This window comes from Capsicum annuum, chromosome 7 (assembly GCF_002878395.1).
Source record: "Capsicum annuum cultivar UCD-10X-F1 chromosome 7, UCD10Xv1.1, whole genome shotgun sequence".
NCBI lineage: Eukaryota > Viridiplantae > Streptophyta > Magnoliopsida > Solanales > Solanaceae > Capsicum > Capsicum annuum.
This window is the reverse complement of record NC_061117.1, coordinates 104,028,294-104,041,648: the sequence shown is the minus strand read 5'-3', so window position 1 is coordinate 104,041,648 and position 13,355 is coordinate 104,028,294. Positions and strand designations below refer to the sequence as shown.

The following is a 13,355-nucleotide window of genomic DNA, read 5'->3' as shown; positions in this document are numbered from 1 at the left end:
TTATTTTTTTTAATTCAAAAACTGACCACAAGTGGTCGGTTTTTTAAAATATATATTTTTTAAAAATAATAAAAACCAACCACTTTGGGTTGGTGTTTTTAAAAATAAATTTAAAAAGAATTTTTAAAACCGACCACAAGTGGTCGGTTTTTAAAAATATTTTTCAATTATTTTTCTTTAAAAACCAACCACTAGTGGTCGGTTTTGCTATTTTTTTATTTTTATTTGTAAAATAAATAATAATTAATATAAAATTAATGAAATAATTATTTTAATTTTTAAAATAAAAAAGCAACCACTTGTGGTCGCTTTTTAAAAAAAATTAATAAAATATTACCAAAAATCGATCATGTATGGTCGATTTTTCATTTTTTTTTAGTAGTGTCTTTTGAAGTTTCTTCGTATAGAATTTCAATTCTTTCCCTTTCAAAATGTATCGATAAAAAAAAATCACTTTAACAAAACAAATAGAGAAAAATAACACATTGAGACAATAAAAATATTATATTTTAACTAAGAACACAATACAATATAATAGATGACAACCTCTCAAATGGTGTCAACTAATTTTCATTATTAAATAATCTAAGCTAAACAACAATTTGAAATCGAATTTGTAAGAAATTGATAATGATTTATTATAATCCAAAAACAATTGACAACATAGAGATAAAGTAAATTGCACAAAAATTGAACAAAGAAATAAAAATATTAAGAGAAAAAAATAACTATTTTTAGGTACCTTTTATTCATTTATAGAAGGAGTATTCATAAATTAAAAAAAAAATGATTTTTGACTCCTATGTAATTTATATTAGGTTACTATCGATTGTGAAAAAGAAAAAGAAGACTCCTATAATATTAAAAAAAGACTCACTTCCATTTTTATTCTGTAAATTAAAAACATTTTGCCGGAAACATAAATGAGAGTTTTTTATTTTCCACAAAAAAGGAGTTTTCTCTTTTTGTTAAAGCTATTACTACTATTTTTTTTTGCCAAAGAAGACCATATCTATGGACTCCTACTATATGCATATTTTGTACATTGTCAAACAACAACAATAACACCAATTCAGTATATTTTCACATTGTTAAAAATAATAAAAAATTTTACTTATGTATTTTTGTTTTGTCAAACATAAGATAATGTTTGTTAGGACTCCTATTATATGTCTAGTTTATAAAATATAATGAGAATTTTTAATTTTTTAAATATAATTAAAAAATAATAAATGACAATTTTATTTTAAAAACAATAAAAAATTTAAATCACCTTTTTAAAGTTTTTCACACTTTTAATACATTATAAATATAGATGTGGATTATAGATAAATTTAATTTTTTTCACAAAAAGAGTATGACAGAGCCAGCCCAATAATTTTAAAAGAAACCCTAATTTAATTCCAGACTAGGACAATACTTTAATAGAAACACCATTTAATTCAACGATAACTCCTTTTTTTTTTTTTTCGGTCTTCCTTCATATTACTTCCTCCATTCCACAATAACTTAATTATTAAATTTTGGTACATATATTAAGAAAAAAAAAGACATAAATTTATTATGTTTTTTTATTTTTATCCTTTTTAAAAATTAAAGACACATGATACATCACTTTCAATGCACAGTTAATAATAAATCTGAAATTTTTCTTTAATATTTATCTTAAATTATGAGTCATTCATTTATTTTAAAATATTAAAATTACTTTAACAATTCATTTATTGTGAAACGAAAGGAAGGAGTGTTAAATATTTATAGGAATAGTGAATAATAATGGCTATTAAACAATAAATAAAAAATAAAAAGTCAGAGAAAGCTGTGAAATTGTGGGGTATATGGGCAATAGGCATAGAGCTGGCAGGGTGGGGGGGTTTGTTTAGTGTTTACACTGGTGGAGTGACTAGTATAAAAAGGAGGGCAAGCCACAGCGCCATATACCTCACATTTCTTTGCTCTCCGCAAGAGAATCTCGCAGAGGCAAATCAAAACCTCTGTTCATCCCTTCCGCCGTTGCCCCGTCCTAACCCCCAAATCTCATTTTCGGATCTCTCTTTCTCGAGAATTCTACTGTTCAATGAATCTCATCCTTCATACTCACTGAATCAATCTTTTCTTTTCCTGTTGCTGTTTGTTTTGGTTTGATTTTTCCGTGGAGCAGCGATGGCAAAATCTATCAGCCTCGAAGAGATAAAAAATGAGACTGTTGATCTGGTGAGACTGCTTTTTTTTCTTCATTTCCTCTTCTCTCTCTCTTTTTTTTTTTTTTTTAACTTCAATTTTGTCACATACTTTCTTTTGTTACAAATATTTGACAGTTGAATTTTTGAGATTAAACTCTTAAACTTTGACTTGGAATTTGAATATAGAAACTTTAAGATATTTTGAAAACGAAGAGAAAAATACCATAAATCCTACTGTATTAATTAACACCTTGTAATGTTGAAACAAAATATAAGAAAATTTCGATCAAATAAAATTTTTGTTGATTTTTGAATAAATTGAGACGGAAGAAGTATATTACTAGAGATCTCAATTCTCCATGTGAAAGGAAACGAAATTGAGGAAATCTCGAATTTTGATTTTCTTTCCCTTTGCGCTTTTTCTAATTTATTTGTAATTATTTTACCTTTTAACTTAAATAAATACAAATCGGATGTGATGAGAAATGAGATACTTTTCTTTCCAGTATATCATGTTTGTTTTACATTTTTCTTTTTAAGCAAATAAGTTTTTTTACAGAAGTAACCTTTATTATATAGTGGGTTGCTAAAACTTTTTCACTTTGTTATTATTATTTTCATAACGAATGTGACGAGAAACGAGATACTTTGCTTTCCAGTATACCATGTTTGTTTTACATTTTTTCCTTTTAAGCAAATAAGTGGAGGCTGATAGATTTTTACAGAAGTAACCTTTATTATATTGTGGGTTGCTAAAACTCTTCTAAACTTTGTTATTACTCCCTATGTACCAAATTTTCTAAGATTTTCTATTTTAGTTATTCTTTTTCATTAATCAAGAAGAGATAATTTTTTTCTATGTTTTACTCTTTGTATTAATTACTTTTTCTTCGAATTAAAATGTAAACATCATTTAATAGGGTTTACTATGATAAACTAGTCATGTTATTAATTATTTTTCTTAATCAATATGCATCTTAATAACGAGTAATTTTGGGACGGACAGAGTATTATTTTCTTAACGTTTGGAACCTATTTAATTTTGTCGTCCATTGATCTTATGTATATAAAATATTCTCGACACACTTTCACCCGTGTCTCAGTCGCGAGACAAATTTTATCAAAGATAATTGAAAATTCAAAAAAGGCAAGGCAATTCAATATGTATTATATATAAATAAACATACAAATTTTAATTTTGTATAGTGTCATTTTAATCCTTGCACCTCCCAACTGCTAACCGTGTGTATGGATCTGTATATTACATCATATATGAGTGCGTATGTTTGCATGTGCATGTACTATTTACCAATGTTTCTTATTTTTTGATTGAAAAAATGACAGTGTCCAAATCAAATAATGTTAATTATCGAATATTTATTATGGTATACTCCCTCCGTCCCATTTTAATTTTCCCAAATTGGGATGATACAACAAACAATTAAGAAAAATAATAAATAACATGGCTAATTTAACAAAGTACCTCCATTAAATGATCTTTACATTTTAATTTAAAGAAAAAATAATTAATGCAAAGGGTAAAAGTTTGTCTAAGCTTGATAAGTAAAATGAAACATCAACTTAGCCAATTTGAGACGAGTAAAATGGAACATTAATTTAGCCAATTTGAGACGGGTAAAATGGGACGGAGGGAGTGTGTATAAGTCACTAGAACCACTTTTTGGCCTGAAAGTTTTTGCTCTTGTTTTTATGCTTTTCTGTTTATCAGATCAAATTTGTTTCATCAATATATATGGATAATTGAATTTAAGGTATTCAATTTTAGATGACGGAGTATAAAATATTTATTTTATATTGAGTCATACATATATTAACTTAAAAGGCAAAAAAGGCAAAAAGATATACTGGGCTATGCGAGAAGATTGTTAAAGTTTTGCCTTTTCTTGTTTATTAATTATGTTCACAAAAAGTCTCTTATTCCTTCAATTTTCTTTTCACGTGTTTGTTGGTTAGGATGAACTGTTTAGCCCGATAAAGACGGAAATATAAACAAGAAGTAATAAATATAAAATTACCCTTATATCCAAACAGAGAAATCAGAATCTTTTCTTTTTTTATGCCCAAAGAGTTCAATGAATTCGAGCATCTGATTCTACCATCCATTTTTCCTCACACTGTGCTGACCAATCATTATCATTTCTGTTAGTGGAATACTTACGCAAGTAGAGGGAGAAGCTGAATTTTAATACCCTTTTCTCAATTCATCAACCTTAAATTATTTGAAGTTACTTGATGAAAATGATTTTCCAACTTGTAACAATTATAGGTTTTGAAAATGCTCAATTCTTGACTCAATAACTCTGATGTCTTTTTCAATAATTTTTTTAAATATGTAAGATCAGTTCAATTGAAAGCATAAAATGACTTAGTATTAGTTTTTTTCACTTTAAGAATAATTGAAAAAATATTACGCGTATGAAAAAGGAATATTGCCTTTTTATCAAGAAGGGTGTGGTTTAGCCATGGATAAAAACTGAAGTATTTTATTTTCACCAATAAAAACTGAGAGAAAGATGAAATACTTGCTAGTATTATTTTCTACTAGATGGAGTTGATATAGGTTAAATCCTAAAAGTTTGTGTGCGATTATATCCGAGGGAATTTTTTTTATTGTACTTTTTCCGTGGTACCCTGCACTTGTTATGTATAGATGGTAGTGATTTGGGAATTTCAACCTCATTAACGGCTCCGACTTATTCTGATCTCTTTTTCCGTTTTTTTCTGCCTATCTTTTTCTTTAAATAGTGCCTCTGACTATTGACTACTGACACATTTCTCGAATTCCGCAATTTGTTATTCTCATTTAAGTAAAATACAAATTACCTTCACATTTCTCTGAAATTTCAAAGATGCCCTCATTAGAGCAGGCGAAGACAACGATTGTGGGCCCCACATTTGAGCGCGTGGCATGAACGACAAGATGCTCCATGTGAATGGCGAGTTCAACCCCCTTATCACTCATTTTTTTGTGCTTTTGTGATTGGTGGTCAATTCAAGGCCATTGTCTGAGGGTTGGAAACTCCATTCTCAGGGCCCAATTACTAATGGGACCCACTAAAGTGAAAAGTCAACTTAAATGACTCACACATCCATATGACTTTTTTGTTTATTCATGTGAATTACAGGTAGGGAAAAGGATAGTTATCAAATTTTTAAAATACTCGCCTTTCCGACAATACTCATACAGTCTTAAATTAACGAATAATGTTACTATAGATATTAAAATTTCGTGGACTTTAATTTTTTTTTTTAATTTTTGTTAGAGTTTTTAGATTACTTTATCTTAAATTTAATTTGGTGTTACTTTATCTAAATTCTAAATTATGCCTATATAAAGAGGTCAAATATATCTTTTAAGAGGTTCTAAGATCCACAAATTTACGAGATATTTATAAAGAAATCAAATATTTCTAGATAATTTCATAAACTCATGAAATATCACAAAGGACTAAAATCATATCTTCTTGATAATCAAATACATCAAAAAGATTCACAATCTCTTCCGGATAATCAAATACATAAAAAAGATTCACAATCCTCCAAGATCAAATCCAAAAATTTCTATTTATTATTTTTTAATATGTGTGTCAAATCAATAATGAATTACTAGAATCATCTCTTTTTGATAATTAAATACGGATTCACAAATGATCAATCCAAAAATTCTTATTTATTATTTTTTAATATGTGTGTCAAATTAATAATGAATTACTACACGGAGGGAGTAAAATAAATATGAACAATTGAATCTACACAATAATATAATCGTACCCACTTAACTAATGACATTGTGTTATTGGGATTTATGATGATTATGGTGTTGCTTTTATGTTAGCCTTTACGGAACTTATTAGAACTGTGACTTTTTTTTCATTTACACTTTTTCCTGTATTATGAAGATATAGAACCTTCGACTTATTCTTTTCGTTTTGGAACATAAAACAACATACCCCACGGGTGGGTCTACCTGTTGGGAGGGTTCAGTGTATTGTAAATTTTATTCTTGTGGAGATAGAGATGTTTTTTTTTTTTTTTTTTTTCAAAGAACTTCAAACCAAATAACATGTAAAAAAAAGCAGTTTAAAGCAGAAGATACATAAGTAAATAGGAATAGCAAATATTAGAAAGAGGGTAACGTAGCATTCTAAGCAAAGTACGTAACAACCAAAGCAGATAGCATAGAAATCAAAGGATAAGAAATTAGGAGAATAATGTTAAAGCTAACTACTCACCAAACCCATCGCAGAGGAGAGCGAAACAACGCTCAACTACCTTCTAACCTTCTATGCAATCTCTCCTTTTTAGAACATCAAATACGAAAATCTGGATGGAATGAGAAAACACAAAATATATTGAGCTCCTATGTGATTGTCAGTTTTTTCTCTATATGCCTTCTATGCTCTTAAATACTACATTAAAATTAGGTAATATCATATCATAAAATGAGCATAGTTTAGGACATGATCACTTAAAGTGCATGAGTTTCAATAATTTTCTTGGATGCGTTTCTAGATCACTCTGCTTAATTCAGCCTAACTTTCAAAACTAAGCTACAGCAGAAGTTGTGTAGATAAATTTGGTACCCACAGTGAAATAGTTATCACATATTGTCCCTTTTTCATTTTATGGATTGAACTGAAAATATGGACTAGGTTTTCAGTAATTGTGGTGTAAAACAATTTGAAGATGAATGAGTAGGCTAATTTAGCTATTTTTGCTGTTTAAATTGTAGGAGAAAATCCCCATTGAAGAAGTATTCGAACAACTGAAATGTACGCGGGAGGGTCTGAGTTCGGACGAAGGAGCGAACAGGCTTCAAATCTTTGGACCGAACAAGTTGGAAGAGAAAAAGGAAAGCAAAATACTAAAGTTCCTGGGCTTTATGTGGAATCCTCTGTCATGGGTTATGGAAGCTGCGGCTATCATGGCAATTGCACTAGCTAATGGAGATGGAAAGCCCCCAGATTGGCAAGACTTTGTTGGTATTGTTTGCTTGCTGGTGATCAATTCAACTATCAGTTTTATTGAAGAAAACAATGCTGGAAATGCTGCTGCAGCTCTTATGGCTGGACTTGCTCCCAAAACCAAGGTACTTAGAGATGGTCGCTGGAGTGAACAGGAAGCCGCTATTCTGGTGCCAGGGGATATTATAAGTGTCAAACTGGGAGACATCGTTCCTGCTGATGCTCGTCTTCTTGAAGGTGATCCTTTAAAGATTGATCAATCTGCCCTTACAGGAGAATCTCTTCCTGTGACAAAGAATCCTGGGGATGAAGTTTTCTCTGGATCAACCTGCAAACAAGGTGAACTTGAAGCTGTAGTTATTGCCACTGGAGTTCATACCTTCTTTGGCAAGGCAGCACACCTTGTTGACAGCACCAACAATGTCGGCCATTTCCAGAAAGTGCTAACTGCCATAGGAAACTTCTGTATCTGTTCAATTGCTGTTGGTATGGTGGTTGAGATTATTGTCATGTACCCAATCCAGCACAGGAAGTACAGGGATGGAATTGACAATCTCTTGGTGCTCCTTATTGGAGGTATTCCCATTGCTATGCCGACTGTGTTGTCTGTCACTATGGCTATTGGATCCCATAGGCTCTCCCAGCAGGGTGCCATCACCAAGAGAATGACTGCTATTGAGGAAATGGCTGGAATGGATGTGCTGTGCAGTGACAAGACAGGTACCTTGACTCTTAACAAGTTGAGCGTTGACAGAACCTTGGTCGAGGTGTTTGCAAAGGGGGTCGATAAAGAGTACGTGCTCCTCCTTGCTGCAAGGGCCTCTAGAGTGGAAAATCAGGATGCAATTGATGCTTGCATGGTTAGCATGCTTGCCGATCCAAAAGAGGCACGAGCTGGTATCAGGGAGGTGCATTTCTTGCCCTTCAATCCAGTGGACAAGAGAACTGCTTTAACATATATTGAGAACAATGGCAACTGGCATCGTGCCAGCAAGGGGGCTCCTGAGCAAGTATGTAGGTTTTCAGTTTTAATTACATTGGCTTCCTGTTTAAGTGTGAGCAATAAATACATTTGTTACTGATATTACAATTTGCATCAGATTTTGGACCTATGTAACTGCAAGGAAGATGTCAAGAGAAAGGTTCATGCAATAATTGATAAATACGCCGAGCGTGGGTTGAGGTCATTGGCTGTGGCTAGACAGGTTTGTAATATAGAACTTAAGTTTGCAGATTTAGGCCCAGAATAGATGAACAGCTGTCTCACTGTTGTTTAACTTGTCTGCAGGAAGTGCCAGAGAAATCGAAAGAGAGTCCTGGAGGGCCATGGCAATTTGTTGGATTGCTGCCCCTCTTTGATCCTCCCAGGCATGATAGCGCTGAGACCATCCGTAGAGCTCTCAACCTTGGTGTAAATGTTAAGATGATCACTGGAGATCAATTGGCTATTGCTAAGGAGACTGGGCGTAGGCTTGGAATGGGAACAAATATGTACCCATCGGCATCTTTGCTTGGTCAAGACAAGGATTCATCCATTGCTTCACTTCCTGTAGAAGAGTTGATCGAGAAGGCTGATGGATTTGCTGGGGTGTTTCCTGGTCAGTCTCAATTTATCTTGTTGGAAGTATTTATAACTACCAAACCTTAAATCTAGATGATGACCATGCTTTTCTTTTTCTTGTTTCACAGAGCACAAATATGAAATTGTGAAGAAGTTGCAGGAGAGAAAGCACATTGTGGGAATGACCGGTGATGGTGTGAACGATGCTCCTGCTTTGAAGAAGGCAGATATTGGAATTGCTGTTGCAGATGCTACTGATGCCGCACGAGGTGCTTCTGACATTGTTCTCACTGAACCAGGTCTAAGTGTTATCATCAGTGCTGTCTTGACCAGTAGAGCTATTTTCCAGAGGATGAAGAATTACACAGTTAGTCAATCTTAGATATTATATAGTATTCCAGTTGAGACCGTTATAATAAACCCCATTAATTTCGTTCAACCTTTTCTTTGGCAGATATATGCGGTTTCCATCACAATCCGTATTGTGGTATGTCCCAATTGAAATTAAATGTGATAAAGCCAAATAACTCATTAAATTATTTGAAGTTTTGAGTTTGTCTGCTCGTGTTTTCCTATCTGCAGTTTGGTTTCATGCTTATTGCCCTGATATGGAAGTACGACTTCTCTGCATTTATGGTTTTGATCATTGCCATCCTGAACGACGGTAATGTCATGTATATGGATCACAAAATCATGCAGTCACATTGCATCTTGTTTGTTAATGACTAACACACTTTTTTTGTCCAGGAACCATCATGACAATCTCAAAGGATAGAGTGAAACCATCTCCAATGCCTGATAGCTGGAAGTTGAATGAAATCTTTTCAACCGGTGTTGTTCTTGGAGGTTACCAAGCACTGATGACCGTAGTTTTCTTTTGGGCCATGCATGACACTGATTTCTTCTCGGTATGGTTCTTGATGCATAGTATGATTTCTTCACTTCAAATATTTTGTATAACCATTTCTTTTGGTGTTGCTATTATAGGACAAATTTGGTGTGAAGAATATTAGGGAAAGCGATGATGAAATGATGTCTGCTCTGTACCTGCAAGTGAGTATTATCAGCCAGGCTTTGATTTTTGTGACCCGTTCACGCAGCTGGTCGTTTGTTGAACGCCCAGGAGCTCTGTTAATGATTGCTTTCCTGATCGCCCAGCTGGTTAGTGTTGCACTGATTCAACTAATATTACATCTTTTGGTTAAAACCCAAAAATAGATCTCTATTTTCTAGTTCTTCCGCATGTAACTAATCTTCATGAATTGATTGTGCAGGTTGCCACTTTAATTGCTGTATATGCCGACTGGGGTTTTGCAAGAGTCAAAGGATGTGGGTGGGGATGGGCTGGTGTCATCTGGCTTTACAGCATTGTTACTTACTTCCCACTTGACTTAATGAAATTTGCCATCCGCTACATCTTAAGTGGAAAGGCTTGGAATAACTTGCTTGATAACAAGGTAAATTTTACTCTCTACATCAACTTCAAGTTCAATTGTTTCGTTGAACACTAACCACTTGCCCTAAAAACAGACTGCTTTCACCACCAAGAAAGACTACGGAAAAGAAGAGAGGGAAGCTCAATGGGCACTTGCTCAGAGAACTTTACATGGACTTCAACCACCCGAAGCCTCAAATCTCTTCAACGAAAAGAACAGTTACCGGGAACTGACTGAAATTGCTGAACAAGCAAAGAGGAGAGCAGAGATGGCCAGGTATTAACTTTCCTAGTCATTCTGCTAACTCGTCCTTTTGACTTTTTGTAAAAAATGGTAATATGGATATTCTATTTTGTCTATTGTAGGCTTCGCGAGCTGCACACGCTCAAGGGTCATGTTGAATCAGTGGTGAAGCTGAAAGGGCTGGATATCGAAACGATCCAGCAGCATTATACAGTTTGAGAAACTTGATCAAATTTACACCATGTTAATTAGAGAACAAAGACAAGCTTTTGGCCTTAACCACATAAAATTTGTCTAAGATAAAGGGGGAAAACTTTGTCTTCTGAGATCTTTCTCCCCTCCCCCCCCCCTCCCTCCACCCCCACCCAATCTATTTTTACTTTAACTTCGTTATGTATTTTGAAGCGCCACCCATTCAAAGGGATTGTGTCCATGTTTTTTAAACTTATTAATGGTGAAATGACATCTCCTTGTAACAACTTTCAATTTCACCTCATCTTCCTTTATTTTTTCCTTCATTTGACGTTGAACTTGACGATGGCCGTCTCTCTCCTCATTTTGCACATTCACTGGTGTATGTTATCCTCCATGAAAATAGTATTACTTAAACCACTGGATTTCTTTTCATGTTAAATTGATCCATCCAACTCTCTTTTAATCTACTCTCTCCGTTTAAAAAAAAATCATTTTTTTTTTAATTTATTTCAAAAAAAATAACTCTTTCTTTTTTAGTAATTTTTTAATTTTAACTTTTACATAACATATTTAAGATAACAAGATTGATGGATATTTTTATATATTTAATATATCTTTAGTTTAATACTACAAATTTAAATTTTTTATTTTTATTTAAGTTAAATTAGATCATTATTTTTTAAACGGAGAGAATATGATCCAGTTGTTAAAATGTCAAATGATTGACAAAGAACTGTTTGGAAATTTCTTAGAAAGGACAATCACGCAACTCAAAATTTAAAAGATATTAGTGCATCCTAATATTCGAAACTGAGAACTAAAATAAGTTAAGAACGAATTGCGTGATTAAAATAGACCATTTATTTAATAAGTTATCAAAATAAATTAAACATAATTATTATATATATATATTTTTAACGGTCAACTGACGAAAGTGAACAATGAAAATACTGTTTGTAAAACGTAGTAAATTATTACATTTTACATGAAAATAAAAAAAAATAAAGCATTGTATTATCTCATCAAAATTTTTTGTTAACTTTTTGTCAAATCAGTATACTATTTGTAAAACATAATAAATTATTACGTTTTTTAAAAAAAATTTAAAACATAATAATTTTTTACGAATTATATAAATAACATCGCCTAAATTTTTAATTACCTAAATTTTTTTAAAAAAGTATAAAATATTTTTGATCACCTAACCCCGTACTATCCATTCTGCACTGACAAATTTTTTAAAAATATAAAATATTTTCGAAAACGTAACTTTTAACTCCGTACTTTTAATTATTCATTCCATTTGTATGAGAGGTCACATCAATAATTACACATTCACCTGGCAAATTTAGAAAAAAAATATAATTTTTTATTACGTTTTAATAGAATAAAATTTTTAATTACGTACTTTTTACTTTTTTATTTAGAAAAAGTAACCTTTTAATATGATTTATGAAAGAAAAGTATAAAAAAGTGAGTTAGGTGGTACATGATTTAACAAAACGAAGTAATAACTTTTTTTTTAAAAAAAGAATTTTTGGTAAAAAAATAATAAAAAGTTACAATTATAATTTATAAATTGTAACTTTTTATTACAATTCACACGATGCTGCCATAAAGCTGTGGATTAGACAACACACCACTTCTTTTCGTATAAATTGTTAAAGCTAGAATTTATATAAATTGTAACCGAGGCAAAGCCGGTGATTCGATAATACACTTTTTTTTTTTTTTAATTTTTTGTATAACGTAATAATTTTTTACAATTGAGATAAAATTGTCGATTTTACAATACACGATTGTAATAAATTTTGTCTAAAGAATAATTAGATTTTACAAAAAAATTTGACAATACACTGGTTTGATTAAAGATTGAGATAAAGTTGGTGATAAGATACTATACTAATTTTTTTTTTTAAATTTCGTATAAAACATAATAAATTATAGAACATGTTACAAAACTTTTTCTAAACTATAAATGATTACAAGTATAAAACATAATATTACACAATAAATTATATAATATTTTACAAAACTAGATTATGTTTTACAATTGCAATACTTAAAAGTAAAGGATGGAACAGGTTAGGTGGGTGGGGTGGGGGCCGCTGAAAATAAAGTAAATAATGGATGAGACGGGATTAGGTAATATTATTTATATAATTCGTAATAAAATATTATGTTTTATAAATAGTATACTGATATGACAAATAATTGACATAAACTTTTGATGGAAAAATATAATGCTTTATTTTTTTATTTTTGTGTAAAATGTAGTAAATTATTACGATTTACCAACAGTATTTTCACTGTTCATCTCCGTCAGTTGACCGCTAAAAAGGAATAAAACGTTATAATTTATTACATTTAGGTGGTCTATTTTGATTACTTTATTTATTTTCTGACTTATTTTAATTCCGAGTTCTAATATTCGTAGTACACTAAATTTCAGCCCTTTGGGTGGTTATTACTATCCGTGCCTGTTTGAAAATTTCATTGGAACGATTATTGTCGCAATCCTAACGTTAAGAATTAAGTGCATCCCAGTATTTCCAGTTCCAAAAATTTCATCCAGTTGGGTGGTTTTTACTACATCCGCATTTGTTTGAAAATTTCTTTGAAACCACAATTATTCAAGCTGAGCAATCCAAAAATTAAGATTTCAGTGCATCCAATTATTCAGAGAGCCCAAAATTTCATCCCTTTTTGTGGTTATTATTATATTTATTTAATTTGTTGTGGCATTATTTTT

At 31.5% G+C, this 13,355-nt stretch overlaps 1 protein-coding gene across 1 annotated transcript; it reads left to right on the top strand.

Annotated features, from left to right (window-relative positions):
* The first annotated feature begins 1,868 nt into the window (after window positions 1-1,868).
* Window positions 1,869-10,899, top strand: LOC107877967 (plasma membrane ATPase 4). The gene is made up of 12 exons (XM_047393647.1): window positions 1,869-2,214; window positions 6,937-8,178; window positions 8,269-8,373; window positions 8,457-8,766; window positions 8,858-9,096; window positions 9,184-9,216; window positions 9,312-9,393; window positions 9,477-9,637; window positions 9,717-9,890; window positions 10,004-10,186; window positions 10,260-10,441; window positions 10,531-10,899. Exons 1-12 carry the CDS (start codon window positions 2,164-2,166, stop codon window positions 10,625-10,627), a joined length of 2,859 nt encoding a protein of 952 aa, XP_047249603.1. The 5' UTR covers window positions 1,869-2,163; the 3' UTR covers window positions 10,628-10,899.
* The last annotated feature ends 2,456 nt before the right edge of the window (window positions 10,900-13,355 follow it).